General features: G+C 36.4%; 1 protein-coding gene across 21 annotated transcripts in view; it reads right to left on the bottom strand.

Annotated features, from left to right (window-relative positions):
• LOC105223284 (formin-binding protein 1-like) overlaps window positions 1-24,427 on the bottom strand; it is a 140,546-nt gene that overhangs the window by 19,669 nt on the left and 96,450 nt on the right. For all 21 annotated transcript variants that reach the window (XM_049459119.1, XM_049459121.1, XM_049459120.1 and 18 more), the window contains one exon: window positions 11,067-11,182. In XM_049459119.1, the coding sequence (XP_049315076.1) occupies window positions 11,067-11,182 (116 nt within the window). The remainder of the gene's footprint in view (window positions 1-11,066; window positions 11,183-24,427) is intronic.

The following is a 24,427-nucleotide window of genomic DNA, read 5'->3' as shown; positions in this document are numbered from 1 at the left end:
CCAGCGACTGCCTGTCAACCGCCTTTAGATGATCTGGGATCTTGCTAATAATGAAGACATTAAGACATAAAAATATAAATAAATAAAAATGTACCAAAAACCAGAAAGTATAACAAAACGGTGGAGTTAGTCGTTGACTAACTCGGCAGTCAGTACACGAATGCGCGACATACAAACTAAGAGCTGCGTCAAACATTGTTTTTTACGATGACTAAACCGTGAATATGCTCGCTGGCTTTTTCAACATTTCTTTTTATTATGCATAAGTGCTTGGGAAAATCGCTTAATCAGCAACGACCATTGACAGCACGAACAGCTGATCAACGCCGCTTCTTTTGATTTAAATTGTTGCAATGGATGCTGAAGATGCGCAGCAACATTAGAAGACGTGGGAAATTCAATAATAATTTCGACTGAAAAATCAAATTTATTCAAAATGCATGATTAATAGCGGATATAAGCATCCGCTTTTTAACAAAGACTTCAACCTAATTAGATTTTAAACATGCGCATAGGGTTGCCATATTTAAGATTTAAAGTTAAGTTGCTTTAACACCGTCTACGATTGCGTGTAACTCGAAAATACTTCATTTTTTCTTCAAAAATTAGGCATTCCACGATACATTTGTTGTAATAGAGGTCCTTTAATCACTACACTTGTATTTCGAAGACAAAACACAACACTAAATTACACCCTCTATGCCACGTTATGCCACCAATACTTACAAACGAGCGCGCACGTCATGTAATGAAGCTTGAAATGGATCGTTTAACCAAAACTGAAATTAATAATAATAATAAAAGAGCGCAAAACCTTCACCGAAATTCAGTCTTATGGCCGTCGCGTCGGCGTTGGCAGCGGACGAAAATAGCGCTGTTGGTTGTGCATACACTTGACCTAATTAAGTCCGCACATATAATGTTAACCTGATACACACAGACACAAACGCTTTTTAATCATATTGTCCGCCATAAATTTCCGCACCTTGAATCGCGCTGCCCGCTCACATTTCGGCTGAGTATGCACACCATCCATTCAGGGTGACACATTTTGGGGGTATTTAATTTGCGTGGTTGTGCAGGTGGAAATATGTCGTACATATATGTATGTATGTATGTATACCAAAGCAAAATATTATAAAGACTTTTTTCATAATTTTAAAATTCCTAATTTATGCTTCAAATTCGATGTCTTCCCCCACAAAGTAATCGCCCTTAGGTCGCAAAACACTGTTGCCAACATTTTTGCCGATTCTCGAAACAATTGTTGAAGTCAATTTCCGGAAAAGCCTTCAATGCGCATAGCGATTCACATTTAATGACAATTTACTCAAATCGGTTTCCCCCGGAGCAGTCGTTTGAGCTTGCAGAACAGCCAGAAGTCAAACGGAGCTAAATCAGGCGAATATGGTGGTTGCGGCACGACATTGGTTGAAAATTTGGCGAAACACTCACGAAGAATCATAAACAGTAAGCGACGGTGCATTATCCTGGTGCAAGAACCAAGAGTTTTCAGCCCATAATTCAAGCCTATTTTCACGAATAGCTTCGCGTAAACGCATAACACATAACACTCAAATGGTATTCCTTACTGACACTATGGCAAGTGCACCTCACATCTGTTAAAATAATCTTGATTTTTGACCTGCTTTGACGTGGTTTTTCGGCTTCGGCTAACCTTTGCTACGATATTCGACTGATTGATCGCCTTTTGCTGGATCGTAAGCATAGATCCAAGACTCAGCGCCAGTAATAATACGTTTCATAACATCCTGGTAGTCGGAAAGCATTGTCATTGTCAACGTCTGTGAAGTTAATGCGACGCTGTTTTTCGAAAAAATTTAGTGATTTGGGAACCTATCGTGCTTTCACTTTTCTTGAGCCCAAATATTCCGATATTCCAATGAGGCCAGTAGGATCTCTGACTGTTAATCGTCGATTCCCAAGCGCCAATTCTTTTATTTTGTTGATGTTGATTATTAGTTGATGTTGATGGCCGTCCTACACGTGGTTCGTTGTCAGCACATTAAATATAAATTATAAAGTTCACAATAAAAATGATTTCCGGCTTTTCACCTATATTTAAATCGTTCAGGTTGGAACAGTTTTCTTGAAAATTGTGCGCTTTAGCGATGAGTTGGAGTGAAATTGGTCTAGACTTAGGTCTAAACCTCATATCCCTTTTATAAGGAATTACGAACCTCTGCTTGACGTTTTCCACATCAACTCAATATATTTGGATTTCAAGAATTACAAACAACCGTTAGCTGAAGTAAATTATTAACGCGCAACAAGTTTCAATAGACTTTCTTTTAGTTTTCCTCGCAATACGCACTACTTCTCTTCAAAGGGGGGCGTGCTAAGCCGACACAGTTAACTAAAAACTAGGTAAATAAGGCAGTAGTGACTCGACGCGCAAATCAACTAACGGTTCACTTAGGAAAATTAGTTAGTTTATTTTATTTATTATTTTACTTTAGCGCCTACTGACAATTGGAAACTTAGCATGGGGTGTCGTGCGTCCCCATTGAACTCGCATTCTATGCTAGCCCATTACATAAGTGCACCCACGTAGGTGTGTGTTGCATGTCGGACACACTTTGCACATGCGACACCAATCATGTAAATTTGTTTGTGTGGCCTCCCCCCGTCAGCGCCACCAACTATAGTAGTTTTCTACATTTCCCTCCACAGCGCCACACGTGCGCCATTTAAGTCGTCGAGGTGCTGTAATATGATTATGCTGGGGTTTCACTGCACAACACACACACCCATGCCTACATACGAACACTCATAAGTGCCTCGACATCACAACGCACACAGAACATAAGTGCAACAAAAAGCATCATCGTCAACTTGTTGTTGTGGTAGCAACCACGAATTTGTGGTGTCACTTATACGGTCAGCAGTTATTGGCGTTTGTTTTGATTTGCATTTCATTTTTTTATGACTTTTCATGTTTACATCACCCCAGAATACTAGTTGCTGGTATCAACTAGAGCTTATGTCGCGGGCAGCAGGCGGGTAAGTTCTAATTTTCACGCTTAATTTCAAAATGGGTTGCTTTTGTAGGCTCCTTTGCCTTCCGTTGGGTTGTTGGTTGATGTTTTGTTGTTGTTGTTTTTTTACTTAGAACCACAACTTGATCACTTTACAAATTATTAACCGCATAATGTCATTAAATATGCTGTTCACAAGATAGTTTGTACTCATATGATTTTGAGATAGTGTTAGGGAAGGGATGGATTACATCTTTATATATAATTATGTGCAATTCTTTCATTCTCAGTTGTCTCGCTCTTCAATGCTCGGCGAATCGAACGGACGATACCAACTACTCTAATAGACGGCCATTCAAAAAAGAAGAAAAACAGGGTTAGATTAAAAATACTGGCAATGAAACCGTGTTGGTTCTCCATTGGAGTCTTTGGGTAACAGATGCTATTCGACGAACCAATCTCGTGTGACTGCGAGTACCTTTTGATCTAAAGCAGAACATATGAGATCTACTGAACTACTTGCTCTGTGAGGTGCTTACTGGACACTGTCCATAAGCCATTTATGCGATAAGGCTTAAAATCTAGTCAAACGCTAGGAGAGTAAAGTTGAAACACGCTGGCACATTCACCAATATTTTCCAGCCTATGCAAGACTGAGGTTGAAGCATTTCGGCAGTCTTACCTTCGGCGAGCCAGAAGACCTAGCCAGAACTGACATTATCCGTCTCAACAAATTTGTGATACGCCCAAAGCGCTTTATCGATTCGTAAAGGTCTAATGATCTATTATAAATTAATTATAGATTCTACAAAGGACCGACGTTCAAAGCTGTCCAAGTGCGATCTCTGTTAGAATCAACCGCTTAACTTAACCTAACCTGACTTTATGTGAAAATGCTCTCGCTATGCGAGCCAGCAAAAAATGGTTTTCACATCTGAAAAGTCGTACTTTTTGCTTGGGAAACGAAGAACGTTCTGTACGGCCAAAAAATATTTGAAGATGAGCAACTGGAAGCATTATTCCATAAATATTGTTGACATATATAAGTCACCCAAACAGCCACATCAAAAGACGGAGCGATGAGCTGTATGAGATGTACGACGACATTAGCATAGTTCAGCGAATTAAGAGACCGTGGCTACGATGTCTAAGTTATGACGCCTGAATGGCTGAAAACAGTCCAGCTCTGAAAGTATTCGAGGGAGTATTCGTCGGCGGAAACAGAGGGAGAAAAAGACTTCCACTCCGTTGGAAAGACCAGGGGGAGAAGGACCTGACTGCACTTGGAATCTCCGATTGGTGCCAAAAAACCGAAAAGGAAGAACGACTGCCGCGCGGTTGTAAACTCGCGTGTCTTTTGAAGCTAAAGTCTGGCTGCAAAACACATGGCGCTCTTTCATAGAACGGTTTCGAAACACTAAGCCAGCCAGGTAATGAGTTTCAGAGTTGAGTTCGACTGAAAACCGGCATCTCGCTGGAAATCTTGACCCGAGTAATTGAAAGTATAATTAAAAACATAATCTATTTTCTAAGGTTGAGCGTTACTGATGTCGATTATTTTATTTCTAAAGATATATGAGGTAATAAAATAAATATCAAAGCTCTTCCTATACCGCACAGCTGTACCGCAAATAAAGCCGACTCACGTTACAACAAAAACAACAATTACTTATTACCACAATTCACCCAATTATGAGGTGAATTTTTGTTCGTGTTTTTGTGAGTTTGTAAGGCAATCATTTAATTACTCATTGCATTCTCAAGCGCGAATAAAAACTAATGAGATTTTTCAATAGCAAAACGGTTAAAAGTCAAGCAAGTAGCGGTAAGCGGAAAAGCTAGCAGCTGCACCATTCCAAACGCCGCACGCCAAGCGCTGAGCGTGGAGCACCAAAATCAAGCATATGTAAGTGCATATGTATGGGTGTGTGAGGCCAAATTAATCTCTTGCCGCTGACCTTCAAGTCGACTGTCGTCATTTGATTCAGACTTTTGCTTTTGCGGCAGCAAATAAGATAAATGAGGCAAATATATATAATTCGCATACATATATCTATAATATAAATATTTCTTTTTTTGCACATGTGTGGCGCTGGTGTCTAAGTATGTAAGCGTTAGCTTGGCTTTGACTTAGCTTGGACCACCGCAAAGCGCGCATTGATTTGGCGTCTCAATAGCCGATCGCTGGATCGATCGTTTTAGCTTAACGGTGTGGAGTGATATGTAGGAAAAAAACAAACATGCATACATATGTACAAATATATATGAGAGGTTGCTTGGTTCAACATGGTGAGCCGCCACCAATTTTGGCGATCTTGGCTGTTGAGCCATGAGCTCGCTTGCTTTTTACTTTTATTACTATTTTTGGTTTTGTTTTTGTTTTTAATGTGAATGCGAAATAAATACTTGCGATTTCTTCTTTGGTGCCACTCGCCATTCGTTGAATTGTTGCTTGGCTCTGTTGACAGAGCATTTCAATTGATACCATCGCCGCCAAATGTATTTATTTTATAATCGGTTGCGTTATTGCGCAAGAATAATTGCTAAATAAGTGGACATAATGGAGGGGTTATGTAAGTTTGGAATGCGCATCTGCGATAATAAATAAATAAACAAACGAAGATTTAAATACCAAGAGAAAGAATTACGAAAGCAAAAACTTCAGTCCCCTCGTAAATATTCAAATAGTTTATAATAAAATTATGAAAATTACAAATTAATTTAGAATTGACAAAAAATTGTAATTAAAAATATAATAATAAAATTTTTGAAAAACATTTTTTCGATTACAAGATTTTCATAATAACAACATAACACAAGAACAAAAATACACAAGAACCTGATTTCGATCGGTCGGTTTATATGGCAGCTGTATGTTATAGTAGTCCAATCTGAGCAATTTTTTCGGATTTTGTAACAGTGACATGTTCAACAATCTGTGTCAAATTTCGTGAATTTATTCTTTCAAATAAAAAATTTCTTCATACAAGAACTTGAGTTTGTTCATTCAGTTTGTATGGCAGCAATATGATCTGGTGGTCCGACGTTTACAATTTTTGTAGATATTGAAGCGATGCCTAAGAAACTAGTATGTGCGAAGTACTCTTACATACATCAGCTTGTAAGGCAGCTCCATGCTATAGTGATCCAAACCGAACGATTTGGTCGGAGATTATACCGTTGACTTGGACTATAATCCGCCGCACCACACCACCTTGGATTATTATACTCTCGCAACAAAGTTGCTAAGGAGAGTATTATAGTTTTGTTCACATAACGGTTGTTTGTAAGTCCTAAAACTAAAAGAGTCAGATATAGGGTTATATATACCAAAGTGATCAGGGTGACGAGTAGAGTTGAAATCCGGATGTCTGTCTGTCCGTCCCTCCGTGCAAGCTGTAACTTGAGTAAAAATTGAGATATCACTTGGTACACGTATTTCTTGGCTCCATAAGAAGGTTAACTTCGAAGATGGGCAAAATCGGCCCACTGCCACGCCCACAAAATGGCGAAAACCTCTATAGAGTCGTTTCCTTCAACCATTTCCATATATAGTTCAAAAATGGAAGAAATCGGATAATAACCACGCCCACCTCCCATACAAAGGTTATGTTGAAAATCACTAAAAGTACCGACTAACAAAAAACGTCAGAAACACAAAATTTTACGGAAGAAATGGCAGAAAAAAGCTGCACCCAAGCTTTTTTTTAATTGAAAATGGGCGTAGCTTCGCCCACTTATGGACCAAAAACCATATCTCAGGAACTACTCTACCAATTTCAATGATTCGGTATATAATATTTTCTTAACACCCTGATGATATGTACGAAATATGGGCGAAATCGGTTCACAACCACGCCTTCTTCCAATATAACGCTATTTTGAATTCCATCTGATGCCTTCTCTGTATAATATATACATTAGGAACCAATGATGATAGCGGAATAAAACTTTACACAAATACGGTATTTAAGCTGAGGTGTCCCTTGTGGAAAAATTGTCGTGATCGGACTATAACTTTTCAAGGTCCCTGATATCGAACACGAAGAACTCAGTGCCCAACCTAACCTAACCTAATTTTTCACCGAAAATATCGGTAATCTCTCAGAATTTAATTCTAATTAATTTTACAGCAAAATAAAAAAATATGTAAATGACGGATAATGAAATCTCGATTATCACTTTATCATGCGAGAATATAAAATGTTCGGTGACACCGGAACTTAGCTCTTCCTTACTTGTTTGTTTTTAGAAAAAATTACCTATAAGACAATTTATGGATCAACTTATACGAAAAGCAACATTCGTACTATTTTAAGAGGGTATTCTAGTCTAGAAATTTAAAAAATCAATTTTTTTTTTCAAAGTTTAACTATTCAAGAATATGGGTACAAGAAATCCAAACTGGTTCGGCCGGAACGCGAAACTTTAAACGCGTCTTTCTCAAAACTGACTTTTTCGGAACGATACCCACGATTTCTCAAGTTAGTTTTTTAAGAGGGTATTCTAGTCTAGAAATTTAAAAAATCAATTTTTTTTTTCAAAGTTTAACTATTCAAGAATATGGGTACAAGAAATCCAAACTGGTTCGGCCGGAACGCGAAACTTTAAACGCGTCTTTCTCAAAACTGACTTTTTCGGAACGATACCCACGATTTCTCAAGTTCTACTGGACCGATTTACTTGAAATTTTTATAGAGTCTTCTTTATAGGCTTGGAACTAGCCCCATCCCCAAATTTTTATTTTTATTATTTTTAAAAAATTCGAAATAGCCAGAAAAAGTGATCCAAAAAAAAACGTTTTTTTTCAGGCAGTCGCCATTTTGTGAAAAAAATTTTTTACCACTTTTCCGTAGTTCCGGCCATTGCGACATTATTCTAGATTAATAATCTTTTTTTGTTTTTGGTTTCAGATAACTAGGAGGGTTGAAATCATGGGTATGGTCACGTGGAAATTTTTAGAGACCCCCCACTTCCTCAGCTCATAGTTTTAAAATTTTTTACTTTTTTTAGTTTTTAATTTTTTTCTCTACTCTTCTAAAATTAGCAAATAACTAATAAAAAAATCTATAGTAAAAATATTAATTACCTTTTTTTTACGACACTTTAAAAATTACCTGAAATTCTAGAAGACTAGAATACCCCCTTAAACAATTGCACTTCAAAACGCATGTCTCCTTGGTCGAAGAGACGATACTCAGTGGTTGTACTTACATAGGTTGCCTTTCATATTTCGGGATTTAGCAACCCTAGTGGTAAAATCTGCTAACTTACAACTTTATGTTAAAATTTTACATTTACAGTTACTGAAAACATTCATCTCCGTAAAAAAGGCATAAAATCGCGAACACTCCCACGTGATTATTTTTTGCAACCCTCGAGGTGGATTAAATCGTGGCAAAAGGGCTTCGATGGAATAAATTAAATTTTTTAGGATGAAGCTGCTTCAAAGACCAGTCTTTCAATGGTAAGGTGAATCTAATTGAGACCAATGACGAATTTCTTTAAGGTCATTAAAAATCAGTTAAGAAATATAGTCGTCCGCAGGTTTGGAAACTGAGGCTAGGAGAAGGCATTGGCTGCTTTCATTAATAACTGAAATCTAGACATTATTCAACATTTTAAAAATTTTAGTGATAAAAAAAAATAACGAAATATTGGCAGAAAATTGATAAATCTGATTGCAAACCGTTTCAAGAATATAAAAAAAAAATATTTTAAAAACTAAATATTTTAAAAACTAAATATTTTAGTCAAAAAGAAATAAGAAAACATGTTCGTAGCCAACCACTCGAGCCGAGCCATCCAGGTGTCTACCAAGCAACGCAAAGGAATGTGGCTGCCACAGCTGTTATTTGTGATTTTTTTTTTTTTCAAATTTATTTTATTACTTGTTGTTATTGCAAACTTCGGATTATGTGCTGTTGAAAATGGGCGCGGCGTTTAAGCAACTCGACGCGGCATATTAACACATTTACGGCTCTTCCACCCATAACCGCCTAACTGGGTATCTAAAAATATTCAATTATTTTATTTATTTTTTCTGCAACATTGACAGCGTAGAAAATAAAATGAATTTATATGCCAAACATGTTAAATGATTTGTTTTATTTCTGCTAATTTGCTGTATAGCCTTTGCTGTTTGCTAAACTTACCGGCTCTACTAAGAGGCACGGCGTGGAATGGACGGCAAATAAAATTCAAGCCATGCTTGGTGTGGTCACAAATGTTTTGGTCAATAGTGTCACAAAATTAATCGGAAAATCACGAGGACAAATAAATTTAAGTGTGGTGACCGTCACACAGTTTTCAAATAGCTGCGCTCAAATAAACTGCTTGCTTACTTATTTAACTTTGTGGTATTTTTTATAGATTTAATTAAAGTATATACATATATGCACCTCGATGATAACCTCTCTTTAGTCGTGCGCACGAAAGTTTAGTCGACAAATTTGTAATGGATTGAGTGACTCACGGCATTAGAAAAGTCGATTTGAGATAGATCTTGAATATGTTGAAGGTATACCTTTCTTAATTAGACACAATGCGAGTATGCCAGCCTGTGATTATCCTTAGAATTCTCTCATTTATTGTTAATTGAGTTACGCGCTATCTCGCGAAACTAAAACACTTTCCCAAAAGAAAAAGTAATCTCGAAAAACATAAGAAATGAAGAACGAAGAGATATTAAAGAATAATGAGTAGACGGGATAGGGGAGACTGCAACTGTGTAAGTGGCTACAAAACTAAAGCCACCCAGTCAGAACTCTATTACATACATATGTAAAGCGTGATAAATTTCGAAGTACCCTACATTTTCAAAGAAAAAAGCCAAAAACTTCAGAGTTAATGGAGAATGTTTATTTCCGTTCGAAAGAACATTTTTTTATTTTTATTTTATTTTTTTTTGTTTGAAAATTATCTCTTTCAAATGTTGGCCCGGCTACGTCTTAGATGGTCCGACCATGAAGCCTACATTCCAATAACTCGTTCGAATATTTCGCCTGATAACTAGCGATCGACACGCGTGATGTTTTTTACAAAGGCCTGAATCGAAGCAGGATTGAACACATAGAACTTTTCAAGAACCCTGCAACTATCCTAAGGAACCACATATAATGTTAACCTTCTTTGAATATCTCACGCGTGATGGATATTAATATCACTTCATTATGAGAGAAAAATCCCACAAGAGATCTAAACGACGCTACTGGAATCTCGAGTAATATCGAGTTCTGCTGCTACGGCACTTTACCTTATACCTAAGTTCCCAAGTGACCTTGCTTCAGTAAGGTCAAAATGCTGTAATGCCAGTATATTTGAAAGGTGTAACTGTTCTACTGTTTTTCAAAATAACCTTAGATTTTAATCTTTTCAGCGGCATTAATCTCCAGATTAAAGAATTAAAAGACATTTTTTCAAGGAATCTCTTTAACAACCACTTTCGAGAATAATGAAAGTATGACGTAGTAGAAAAGCTAAAAAAAATGATTTTTTGAAGTGCTTCGAAGATTGGAAAAACCGTTGGCACAAGTGTATAATATCTCATGGGGATTACTTTGAAGGGGACAAAATAGATATTCATGAATAAATAAATAATTTTTGAAAAAACACAAAATTCGCGATACTTTTTGAACACACCTCGTATAGGGGGTTTATCTTGTGATATGAGCAGCTTACTGTAATGTAAATCCCTTCTTCACAGATCTACCAAAACTATTTTTCCTATTAACAGGGATCACTTGTTAGATTGACACGTTTTCCTGGAAGAAAATTATCCATAACCTATATCTATGATTTGAAATTCATTTCTAACAGAATTTCATACAGCAACATTTTTCAGATTATTTTATTGATATAAGTCCATAAACCTAATTTGCAGATAGAAAGAATTGAGCAAAATTTTAGGTTAGACCGTTTTTCAAAAATATTCTGATATCAAACATTTTTAAAACGATATGACAATTTAGTTAACCAGACCGCGTGGCCTCATTCAAATTTTTTAAAATATGTGCCCCTTGTCTTATTATTTTCAAAAAATATATATTCTGAATGAAGTAAACTTACCGCAATTTGGTGGCATATTCTTTTTCTATCGCCAGACGATCTTGTATGAAACTGCAATATTTTTCAAGGAATTCTATGCCTTTGTTCGTCTGTGACGATATATTTTCATACTGATCCTGTAAATGAGAGAAAAAATAGTAAAATTTAGTATTTACATTTTTTATTGGCAACAACTATACAATCAATGCTTCTAATATAATATTTTATAAAATTCTAAGTACTTAAATATGTCGACATGTAACGACAGCAAAGGTAAAAGTGACAAAAAATTATGAATAATAAATGGATAAAGTTTCCAGAATTTTATTACTATTAATTTTGAAAATTAGTTTGACTAAGAAACTTTAAAATAAAAATTGTTTTCATCTAAAAATTGGTTTAAGTTTTATTATAATATCCATTTTGGTACTGTTTTACTTACATATTTACACACACGGTATAAATAAAGGCAACAAAATGATTTATTTTCAAAAATGAGTTCATTGCCAAGTTTATTTATTCGCCAACAATTTTTGGCCATATGTTCTCGAAATAAATTCTGCTATCGTCCATATTTCTCAATATCAATTAAAGCGTATTTTCAAGTGCCGACTTTTGTTAAAAAAATGTTTTTCCATTATGAAAGTGAGATTTGATAGGATGTAAATATGGCTACATTCATATACATATGTACATGCTTGAATAGGGGCGAAAAAACTTGAGTATTGTATTACCACTGTTGATCAGTCTGAAATTATTCTTGAATTTTACCAAAAATTCTATTTTGAAATTCAGTATGGACACTTAAAGTGATTATAAACGAATTCAGTTCATGAAATGGACTTACATACGTACAGCTTTGAAATACAGATATATTCAGAATTCGTTTAAGATTTCAATATGTAAACCATTTACACGCTATTTCTCAGTAAAAAGCTACGTGCATACGAGTATTTATATATCATTTTTGCAAAGAATGTCTCTACAGTGTTTCAGCACTCGCTCGTATTTTGCTATCGCATTTGTTGATATCGTATAATCAGTTAATTGGCAATATTTTTAGCAAATTACTTAATCCGTTTTTACATGGATACGTACAGCTATGTGCACAATAATAGAAGTGTCTTTAAAAGGTCAGCAAAAATCTTTGTTCTACAAAGAATTTCTGAATTTTAAATTTACGTCGGTCATCGGACCGTACTGCTTTCGAAATGAAGCTGGTGACAACGTTACTGTCAATGGAGAGAGTTAGCGATCGATGATAACCAACTTTTTATGGTCGTATTTGGAAGAAATTGATCTTGACAGCAGCTGGTTCTAAAAAGACGGGATCACGTGACACACAGCAAGTGCAACAACCGAATTATTGCGAGAAAAGTTTGGAGATTCGAGTATTTCAAGAAATTGTGACATTTAATTGCCTCCAAGTTATGATTTAACACGAAGAAACTACTTCTTGTGGTGTTATATGAAGTCATTGGCCTGTGGCAATAAACCAGATTCTTTTCAAGCTTCTATAAGTTTCAATATTGAACCTTCATGACCCATGTATGGCTGGAGTTAATGGAAAAGTATAAAAATATAAAACAAAATACATATATCACAAACTGAATTGTCTCGAATTGTACTTTCACACATCAAGGAATAAAAAACCAATGTAACGGGTTTCAAAACATTTAATTTTTTATTGTCTTATTAAATTTTACGACACCTCTAGATATTGTCCTAAATTTTTAATTTTTAATTTTTTTGTAAGAATATCTGCCGAAAATAAATCCAATTTTTACGTTTTTTCTCCTTCCACCAAGTTCTAAGTACTAAGGTTTTAATAAACCAAACGTAATTTTTTTCACTTATATAATCCTGAAGGATCTTGCCAACGCGGGCAGGATCGCAACTTTTTTTCTAGGGTCACCGGGGAAATGGCGTTCGCCAATGGCCGAGTGTTTAAGGGGGTATTCTACTCTATAATTTTGAAAAATTTCCGATTTTTTTTTAATATTTAAAGTTATGGACCACCCTTAAGAAAGACAAATCCTCCAAAGGATTTTAAGAAGCTACAGTTACTTTTTAGTCACGCAGTACCTAGCTCGGTAGGTAGGTAGACTCATTTTTTTTATTTTTATTTAATCCTTAATTCCCTTTGTTTTTCAATATTTAAAAAAAAAATAATGGGGAATTTTCAAAAAAAAAAAAGCGTAAAAAATGATTTTATTTTCAGGCAGGTCGCTATTTTTCAAAAATTTTTTTTTTTTTCGTGTTCGCTGAGGTTGGGACTTATAGCAGCATCCCTACTGATTAAGAATATCTTTTGATTTTTTTTTCAGACGACCAGGAGAGTCAGGATCAATGTCACCAGGATGCGCCATTTTTTTTTACACCTGTCCTCAGACTTCTTATTGGAAATATCTGTATGACAAACGTCGAAAGTCTTTGTATTAGGTATATGTGGTAACTAAGAGAAGTATTAACCCGATTCACCCATTTTTGACACCACAGACATACTATTATTAAGAAAGGATTCTCTGTGAATTTCAATGGTTTAACTCTCCACATGTTGACCGATATGTTTTTGGTAAAAAGTCCCCACTGTAAGCACCAGGGATCGCACTTTCGGTATCTGGAGGCATGGACACTTAATATCCGATTTAAGATAATTTTTTAGACTTAGGCACTATTTGCACAAAGTTTCATCTAGGATATATTGGAAAAGTGAAAGAATCAGTAGGTCTGACAAACAACTGTTAAGTGAGCAAAAAACTAGTATACTTTCGGTTAGAGCAACATTTTTTCAAGAAATATATTTATACTTTTTATTAGCACTAAATTTATGTTAAAAATATCATCGAATAAAAGATTTCAAACAATGATAAAAGGTAACAGTACATTATATCCCCAGATAATCTTTACCTAGCAAACAAAATCAGTTATCTAGTATATACTCGTACGTGGGTGCGAGAGTTAGCTGAGCTACTTTTTTTGTTTACACTACAGTTATCAAGAGGTGTTTTCAATATTTGTCAATAAAGCACTTATCTAAAAGTTTAAAATTATTGCGATACACATTTGTATCTATATATGTATGTGTATCGATAACGGTGAATACTGATAAAAATTATCGAAAGTAAACAAAGATATTCAATTAACTAAAACAAGTTGACAGTGAAGTGGTTTTAAAAGAACATATTGTATATAGAACACTATAGTATAATTACTCAAGGTTTTTAAAGTCTTCATAAAAATTAAAAATAAAGAAAAAATATGCTGCAAAGCATACACATGTACATACATACGAGTACACACAGTTAAACTTTCCCAACTCGAACCAACATAACCCAAAAACACTTCGAGTTAGAGAGACTTCGTGTTATGGAAGGAAATTTGTATGAAACTTGACTTCTGCTGCCAATTCAAGAGTTCGAATTATGGAGAACTTCGAGTTATGAAAAATCAACTGTATATATGTGTTATGTATCTTAAGGTAAGGGTAAATGTTTTGTGGATCTTTTAGGAAAATGAATGCTCTTACATTCGTTTTTTTTACCCACCGTAATGTATGTCAAACACACAATTAAGCCACTGCATAGCAAAACTACGTTTCTTAAAATGTATTCACCGAATTAGCTTTTCATTTGTATAACGGTTAATGCAAAAAAGTTCAATCATTTTACATCATTGCGGGCAGTTTTTTAAGATCATATTCAGAGAAAAATAAGTATCGTGGGTTATCGAAAAAAATTAAAATAAATTCGCACGGTGATCTAGTGGGTGTGCCTCATATAAATTAAGCCAGTGGTAACGAAATCTTAGCCAATCACGATCTATGTAAAAAACAAATTGTTAAAAAAAAGTGCAAGAGTTTTATTGGTTCCATTTAATTTAAAAGTGTGTTTTTTGAAAGTTTTTCATAAAAAAATGGGTAAGAACAAGAGTTTTCAGTTTCCATGTGAGAGAAGGGGCATATGGAAATATTGGGTTTACCAAAAGTTCAAGCCTAAAATATTGCGAAAACAGTGGAATATTTAACCAATTTTCTTGGTGGAAGGTTAAAAATGCTTTAACAATATTTTTAAAAAAAACATAAGTTTTTTTTTTTGAAAAATCTGCCCGGTAGAAAACTCAGAAAAAAAAACAATCAACTCCTAACGACGACAAGCAGATAGTACGGATGAGCAAGGTGGATCCTTTTTGGGATCTCGAGCGAAATTAGAGCCCAAATTGAGCAAAAATCATGGTGTAACGGGTATCAGCACAGACAGTCCGCCGAAGATTACAGGAAAATTCCTTAATTGGGCGAATTGGGACGAAGCCAACCGATCGTTTACAAAACGGAAACATCAACACAAAAAGGCTAGGCGTTTAGCGAGAGCAACATCCTGCAAAAGGACTCAAATTCTGGGATCTACGTGGTATGGAGTGATGATCTAAATTTAATGTCTTTGGGAATGACGGTAGACCCTATGTCAGGCGACCACCACTACCAGAACTGAACCCACGATATACCAAAAAAAACTGTCAAAACCAAGGTGGATCATCAGTCATGGTATAGGGGTTGTTTTACTTCAGTACGCGGAGTATGACCACTTGTACAAGTTGAGAAAGGGACACCGTACCAAATGACTGACGGGCAGTATGTACAGAGACATTTTGCAGAACATCTAAATGGAAATTACGACGAAAACTTACCACTACTTTGAATATTTTCAGCAGGAATAACGACCCAAATACTCTTCCAGGGTCGTTAAGGGCTGTTTGCGATGAACCGTAATCAAGTGTCTTTGTATGTGGGGCCTGGGTCCAAAACCCTGATTTAAACCCTATAGAGAATCTATAGGGGATTATTAAAAGGGCAAGTTGCGGCGAGGAGAAAACCGCCAAATAAGGCTACAATTGGTGGCAATTTTAAAGGAAGAATTGAGCCAAAATTACTCCGGACCAATGTAACACTGGGTCTGTACAATGAACCAACGCTGCAAGGAGAGTAAATTTAGCAAAAGTGATTCCCAACAAATTATTAGTCTAAATAAGACAAGTTTTTTTGAACAAAACATCGAAATTCCTTTTATCCGAACAGCTTACTTTTTTACAGGTGGCTTAATTATATGGAGCACGGGAAAATACATACCAATGAAGAAGAAGACAAGATTTTTTTTGCTTTTTACATTAAAAATTTACCTTTACAAAAACTATAAGTACAATAAAGTTTAAGTAATTTACTTTAATTTTGTAAAACTTTTTTTTTTCGATTTATCAATAAAATTCAACTTTTATGAGTTTGTAACCCCACCATAATGTTTTAAAGTGTGCTTAATTGTGTGAGCACAAGTGTATGTATGTCTTCATAGGAATAATAAGTTCTGAACACAAAGGAATTCCTTAGCTTGATTTTTATCGGAACAAAACGAAATACAACAACAAATAATAATAATGAAAAAAGATATTAATTAAAATTACTTCACGTTCCATGATTGTCTGCAATTGCTACCGTTCACTCATCGGCCATTGTGAGTATGTATTCATTAGCATATTTACAAACATACAAACATATATGCAAGCAGACCTTACTCATAAGCGACTGTGTCGATATACACTTCTAATAAATGAATTAATATGCATAACAAATTGTGATTTCGCTTACATGATAATTTTATAAGCATTTATTACAGCTATGCATACACAATACATACAAACATATAGACAAGTGAAACACTGACTGTGTACGTATTGTAGTGAGACATATTGAATAACATCTAATGTTCAATGCTCAAGTGATAAAAATATTGCAAATGTATGTATGGAAGTACAAACCAAACTACGTAATATTAAACAGAGCAGGAATGTAATAAGACAAAATAAATCAAATTGAGTTGAATAGTTCTAGAATAATAATTATGGTATATTTGTTAAGATTGCTCTATAAGACTTATATCGAAGACATATCCGTGATCTATTTCCAGATTGTCCAATAACCTATAATTACTATAAGGCGTCTTCGATACTTTATGCCATTAGTCGCTATAGTGAAGATATGCTCACTGGCCAATAATTTACACCTGAAACACCACAACAATACTATTCCGATTATTTCTCTTAAATAGAGTGGATAACTAACTTAAGCGTCCACTATTAACAACTTCTATAATCCTCCTATTTTTCGCCTGACTTATTTCATCTACGCCAGTTGTTTGTTCGATTCGTCGCTCTCCAAATTTTAACTCACAGAGCAAGTGTAGCACCGTTTCCTTACTCCCTTCGAGCTTGTAACTACGGCAAATCTATTTTTAAACCGTGTTCTCCAATTGCTTAAAGCCTCGTAAAAGTAGCTGTAATATATATACATACTTTTCCCGAAACTATGTACTAAGTGCTTAGTTCTAGTCAGATTTAGGCTACAACTGTTTCGTTATCTTGCAGTTGATTATTGATCTCCATCTGTTCTGACCAATTTGTTCAAAATTAATATAAAGTTCTCTTTGGATCATTCTCAACGGCTATGGCAATAACTCTACCTCGAATTGGACTAAAGAGGCTTCTATCTTGACTAACCTCTTTTATCCGTAAATATTCCTGTGAAATGGAACCCTAGTCAGGGACAAGTGGAATTAAGCCTTAATGGTTTTTTGCAATTGTACAACTCAGGAACTGGTCTAAAGACAAGGCTTTCTGTATCATCCAGCAGTCATTCTTAAAACTGAACAGGCCTTCTCTACACCTAACGGTGCTGAATTTGGTAACCCGACAAAGAGATAGAGAGATACCGTTCCCAGGGCAATCAGGCCTAAGTAACCGGAACGAATGCACATTTTCAATCAACCAAGGACTGTCAACTCGGCACCATTGCCTAGTACTTCCGCTTGGAACGACAGTCGGGTCTAAGTAACCCAGATTTTCATCGAACCAAGGACTGTCAACTCGCCACCATCCCTCGAAATTACTTAGGAATGTTTACTGCCGCTAGGATAACAAACAGAGAATTCAGGATCATTGGAGTATACCCCATCCCTTCTCCGCAGTACATTTTGGACGCATCGGTATAGATGAAGATTGTACCATCATCCGCTATTAAACCTCTTATCTATTCGCGTCCAGAGCGTGTGCTCACCTGGAAATACCGAACTCTTGAAATCCAACCTTGGGAGTAAGTATTGTCTGACCTATTCAGATTTGTATGAAGCTAGTTCAGAATTTCGCAGAACTTTAAAAGGTAATCCTGACATGTAATATAATATTACCCGAGGCAATGAAATACAAATTGTATTATCAAACAACTACAGAACTTGACTAAATATCTCGCAGCTCTCCAAACATAAATAACCGACAACGTCGGCTTGAACTCGGCTTCTCACTCTCTCACTAACTTTTACGCTTTCAATTCACCGTTTCTACAACAACAAAAAATGTAGAGTTGAAAGCTGAGCTTCCAAGAATCCACTCTTACCTCACTTCCTCTCCCTGTTACAGCTGTCTGAGTACTTTCGTTTTCTTAAAGGCATGTCCGCTTTATAATTAAAACTATTTATTATAATAATAAAAATGTATTTCACGTCGCTGCACCAGCAAATCAGAACTGTCCGCTTTAATTATGAATGCCAACGCGATTTACAACGTTTTTATGCAGAAATATTTTACTTTTATTATGATTGAGGTACGCCGCGGTGCCCGCAAACACAAATGGTACGAAACCGAACGAGCAATGAAAGCTAATTAAGCGCATAACTATCAGAGTTGCATGTGCAGTAAATTTATGGTATATATTGTATATACTATATAAGTCACATATAAATATATAAATGGAATGTTGGAAGGAAAAAGAGAGATATTTGATTTAATTTTTGGGTTTTTAGGTTTGAAGGGATGCCATTACTTAAAAAGTTGGCGCACCGTTTTGTCAAGGCTTGAGCGAGTCCTCGTGCATATTGCTAAAGCAGTCAACAATATGCGTCCGGAAGAGGGAATTAGTGCCCTGGATGATTGAGGTCGGAACGACGGGGAACTTTGCGGCATATTCACCGCCTACATATCCTTTGAGGGATATATAGGTGGGCGGAGTCAACGGAAAAGAGTCGCAGTGCGGTGGCATGACGAGAAAGCAGCCTATTAACCTAACCTAACTCAACCTATGATATTTTATTAACGACTTTCGAATTAGGGAATCCTTAGCCTTTCTCAATTAGGGATACATAGGCTGGTATACATATTTCTGGACTAGGCAACACTAAGTGTTGCCAGGTGCAATCTGACATTTCCATTGGAAAGTTTGACATTTTTTAGCATAACATCACTCAGAACGTTTTGTCATTTAATCGTGAATTGTTTTATTTACTGGGAATTAAAAAATTCATCTCGGCCAAAAAATGGAATTAACTCGTGAACATTTTCGTGCGATCATTTTTCACAACTTTCGACGTGGATTATCACGTAAAGAGAGCATCGATGAACTAAAATCTTTGTATGGCTATGAAGCACCATCCTATAGCACCGTGAAAAACTGTTAAAACGAATTCAATCGTGGCCGACGCTTGCTCAAAGACGAATTCAGTGAAGGTCGTCGAAAAACAACCGTTGTGCCAGAAAATACGATGCCGTACGTGAACTGATAATGCAAAACCGTTATGTAACATATGTACCTTCAGATAGAGGCATGCCTATGCATTTCTCCCACCAGCATACATTCGATATTGCATGAACACCTGGCCGTAAAAAAGGCTTGTTCTCGTTGGATCCCGCACAATGGCTCGTGTGGATTGGTGTAAAGAATTGCTGAAAAAATACGATCGCGGTGCTTCAAAAGACGTTTATAAGGTCGTCACAGGTGACGAATCATGGATCTATGCGTATGAGCCCGAAACAAAACAGCAATCGACCGTGTGGGTCTTCCAAGAGAAAAAAAAAAAAAAAAATTTTCGTTGGTAAATATGCCTATTTTCATTATTAGGCCAGAAATATACAGCCATGGACACACACAATAGCACACATCTGAATCCCATATTAATTCTAATTTTTTTTAATCCTAAAGTAGCTGAACAATAAAAATTTGGTATGTATCTATGTACTTGTCACTGTTATGAGGCTCATTTACCTGCATAAAAATACTGTTTATTTTCTATTAAATTTTGTACGCGACAAATTTATTGCGTATAGTGTTGATTTGAGGTGGACACATAAATAGCACATTTTTAAGTTCGTACTTTTTTTTTAATTTTGTGTGAGGTTCTCGCATATTTTTAATTTAATTCTGCGAATATATAATTATTTCATCGATATTTTGTTACAATGAGAAGGAAAAAAACATTCCACGCCGGAAAAGGGAGTCCTTATATCCAATATGAGCAAAAAGGAAAAGATCCTGTCAAAATTGCTAAAATAATATATTGCTCTCCAAAAATGTTATAAAATGCTCTTTATGCAAAAAACAGACCCACCTTTTGTCAATAAAAAGATACCAAGAAAACCAGGACCACGTAAATCCGACATTAGTGTTGACAAATACCTAGTACGGAATAGCAAAGCGGATCCTTTTAAGTCAACCAGAGAAATTATGATCGAAATTAATGACGAATATGGTGTGGACGTGTCCAGAAAGCTTGTAGGAAGACGACTCAACTTATCTCAACTTTTTGGACAAATTACCAGCAAGAAACCACTCCTGTCAAAACGCCACATCAAAATTCGACTGGCATTTGGAAAGGCCCACGGAGACAAACCAGCACAATTTTGGAAGAACGTGTTTTTGAACGACAAAACCAAGATAAATAGGAAGGTTCCAGTTGAAAAATCATTTTTACGTCGTCCACAAGGTCAATCCCTTAAACCTAGGTATACCAAAAAAACCATTAAGCACGGCGGTGGAAGTATCATGGTCTGGAGCGTGTTTTCATGGCATGGCATCGTGCCAATTGTTCGAATAAATGGTAAAATGGACCAGTTTTAGTATTAGGATATACTGAAAAATAAAATGTATTTCAATCCATGCCCTTAAACTGGACATTTATGCAAGACAATGATCCAAAACACACCGCAAAGGTAGTAAAGTATGGTCTCGGCAATAAAAAATTTAAAATTTATGAGTGGCCTGCGCAAAACCCAAATCTGAAACCAATAGAAAATTTATGAATTGATATAAAGTTCAAAATAACAAGCAAAAAATTCAAAAATTTTGATAATTTATGGGCTGGAATTGAGGAGCCTTGGTATTCAATCCCAAAGGAACGATATCAGGAACTGGTGGACAGCATGCAGAAGAGATGTGAGCGGATGCTTAAAAATGATGGATATAGTACAAAATACTAACGAAATGAACAATCTTTTGCATTTTCAGATTGTGCTATTTATGTGTCCAAGCTGTCATATAGGATATTGATGTTTTCATCTTTTTTTGGCGATAATAAAATATTTATTATTTCAGTGTTATAGTTATATTAAAGTGAATAATTTTTAAAATAAAACGCATTCCTCTTTAAATCCGTAAGTGATAAACCTAAGGAATAAATAAATGTTTTCTTATTTGATGACCAAGTGTGCTATTTATGTGTCCATGGCTGTATATAGCAGCCCTCGTATAATGAAAGTTGTGTGCTCGATGGTTGGTGAACGAAAACCAACTAGCCTTCACTACGAGAACAACAAAAATCGGAATAAACAAAAGTGGCAATGATGTGATCAGAGTACACTCTGTAGGCCTCGACAAATACAATTGGGTTTTTATGTTTGGCACTCTGCTAGGTGCTTAGCCAAAAGAAGCTTCACGCTGCTCAGAAGAGTTACGCGTACTTTGGCAGCAATGAAAGTGCAGTGCTACAACAAATGAAACGAACAATGTTTTACGGCATACGAGAATGTTACATCACACTGAGCCGCAGGGAGCGGGGCAAGCAAATTATACGCTAAATTTAAAGACAATCGCATTTGCGACCACAACAAAAGCAAAAACAGATTAGCAAAAAATAAACGACGCTAAACGAATTGAAGACCTCATTAACGTTGCGCTGCGCTCGTATGCACGTGTGTATGTGTGCAGATAGCGGCCAAATTACACAATCGATGGATGAGGCAATCGTTTGCCGAGTGACAGAGATAATACCAAAACAGTAACAACAACAACAAGCAGCAAGCAAGAAAATTTGGTAATCAAATAACGAGCAGAGGAATGCGCACATACTCGTCTGCAGATGGGTACGAGCAGCGTACGAAACGTGCCGATTGCATGCAAATTACACTTTTTCGCGCGCGTCCAATACCGTTAAGTGCCGCAATCGATAGATTGCACATCGGCGGCATTTAATGACAGTTTTATTTTCGTCTTTCGTGTTATTTAAAGATTTCAAATTGCTCACTGCTTGTTGTTGCGATTTTTGTTGTAGTCGCTTTCAAGTTTATTTCGGGCCGTTAAGTGCAAGCGGTGGGCGTTTTGTATGCGTTTAAGTGGCCGGCGCTCTTGTGGCGCGGCATAACAATGGGACGACCATGCGGCTGTGAGTGTATGTGTGTGTGTGTGTGCGTGTGTCAAAATTGACAGTTAGGCAAAACAAGCGAAGAGAAATGTTGAATAATGTCAAAAAGAAACCACATAAAAGTGCTTTACGAAAATACAACACCGAAGCGTTGGCGCGCATACTTGCGGCGAGTGCGTTACAAGGGGGTCGCGGGGCGCTTGTGGACGCACGTAAATATGTGTACGAGTATGTGGCTGTCAACAAACTGAAGGCTAAGCGTACGCGCGCCGCAAAGAAACCGAAAGTGGAGCATGTGCGCTCGCGTGCAGTTGCGTTCGTCAATGGAAAGCGCAGGTGGAGTAGAAGACCGCAAAAACAAAAACACAAAAAAACACACTTTTTTCACGCGCAACAACAACAAAAACGCGTGGTGTAGAAAAGAAATGCAAGCAAGTGCTTTGAATTTGGCACAGCACCGAAGTTTGGCGCCAGCTTAAGGGGTCCCACCGCACTCCGCGCTTTCTCACCAATACTAACACAACGAACCGCATACAACAAAGCGGTTTTGGCGCTTATGAGCAAGTGTTTGTGTTATGTCATGCTGTGTGTGCTTTTGTTGTGGGTGTTTGGAGACATTATTCGAGAGATGAAAAGTGCATACAAAAGCGTTGTCCGCTTTGTACCGTTAACAATGGCAAGGCAAATGAAGAAATGGTGTCACCAAACCAACACGCATTTTTTACATGCAATTTAAGCTTGGTTTTGGTTAAATTTATTTATAAGCGCGACAACTTTTTTAAACGATTTGCTAATTTCTGCTTAATTTTTTATTTTTCTTTACTCCATCTTTTGTTTTTAAAGTTTACCAATTTTCTTTAGTTAAAGAACAAAGATGAAATTTTGCCTTTATGCATGATCTGAGGCTCTGAAAGAAACCCGCAGAACTCACAAATCTGTATGAATTGTTAGAATTATTGAGAATTGGACCAATTTCTTTAATATGTATGTCAGGAGGTTTCTGGCGAAGCAAGTTCTCTTAAGGGTTATATTAATTTTAAAAATTGATTTTTGTTTTTTATACTTGTATTAATAAAACACGCCAACTGAAAAGTCCACAGCCTTACATAGATGGCGCTACGAGAATTGAATCCATATGATTTTTAGTTAGCCCTGACCTTTAAAAGGCGCGTGTACAAGTTGGACAACTATCGGAACATTAGAAATTTCGTGCATTGCTTTTTGGTTTGATCGCTCCAAAGGTTTGAATTGATCAACATTATCTTGACTCTGCGCCTGGGAAAACAACGTTCAATTATTGGTATGCTTAGACGTGGTGAAATGAGCACCGAAGACGGTGAAAGCAATGGTTGCACAAAAGAAGTTGTTACCGATGAAAATATCCGAAAAGTCCACATAACAATTTTGGAAGACCGTAATGTGAAGTTTTTCGAAATAGCAGGCACTTTCAAGATGTCAGCTAAACGTGAACATCATATCATTCACGAATATTTGGGTATAAAAAAGCTCTGTGCAAAGTAGGTGCTGCGCGAGCTCCCTTTTAACTAAAAACGACGAGGAGTTGATGATTCGGAGCAGTGATTTGAGATGATCAAACGTCATAAACCTGAGTTTTTGCGTCGATATGTAACAATGAATGAAACATGGCTCTACCATTTCATTCCGAAGTCCAATCGGCAGTCATACGAGTGGACTGCACACGATGAAATCGCTCCGACGCGTGGAAAAACGCAAGAGTCAGCTGGCAAAGTTAATGTATCAATATTTTGGGATTTTTGACTACTTTTGACCATTCCTGTCTACAGATCTTAAAAGATCGAACGCTGGGAAGAAATTTTCATCGAATAAAGTGATCGCCGAAACTATCGTCTTTTTGGAAGTAAAGGAGAAAGGACTACAAAAATGATAAAGAAAAGTTAGCAGGTCGCTATA

This window comes from Bactrocera dorsalis, chromosome 5 (genome assembly GCF_023373825.1).
Source record: "Bactrocera dorsalis isolate Fly_Bdor chromosome 5, ASM2337382v1, whole genome shotgun sequence".
In the NCBI taxonomy this organism is placed as follows: Eukaryota; Metazoa; Arthropoda; class Insecta; order Diptera; family Tephritidae; genus Bactrocera; species Bactrocera dorsalis.
Note: the sequence above shows the minus strand (reverse complement) of the source record. Positions and strands in the feature narration are given on the sequence as shown.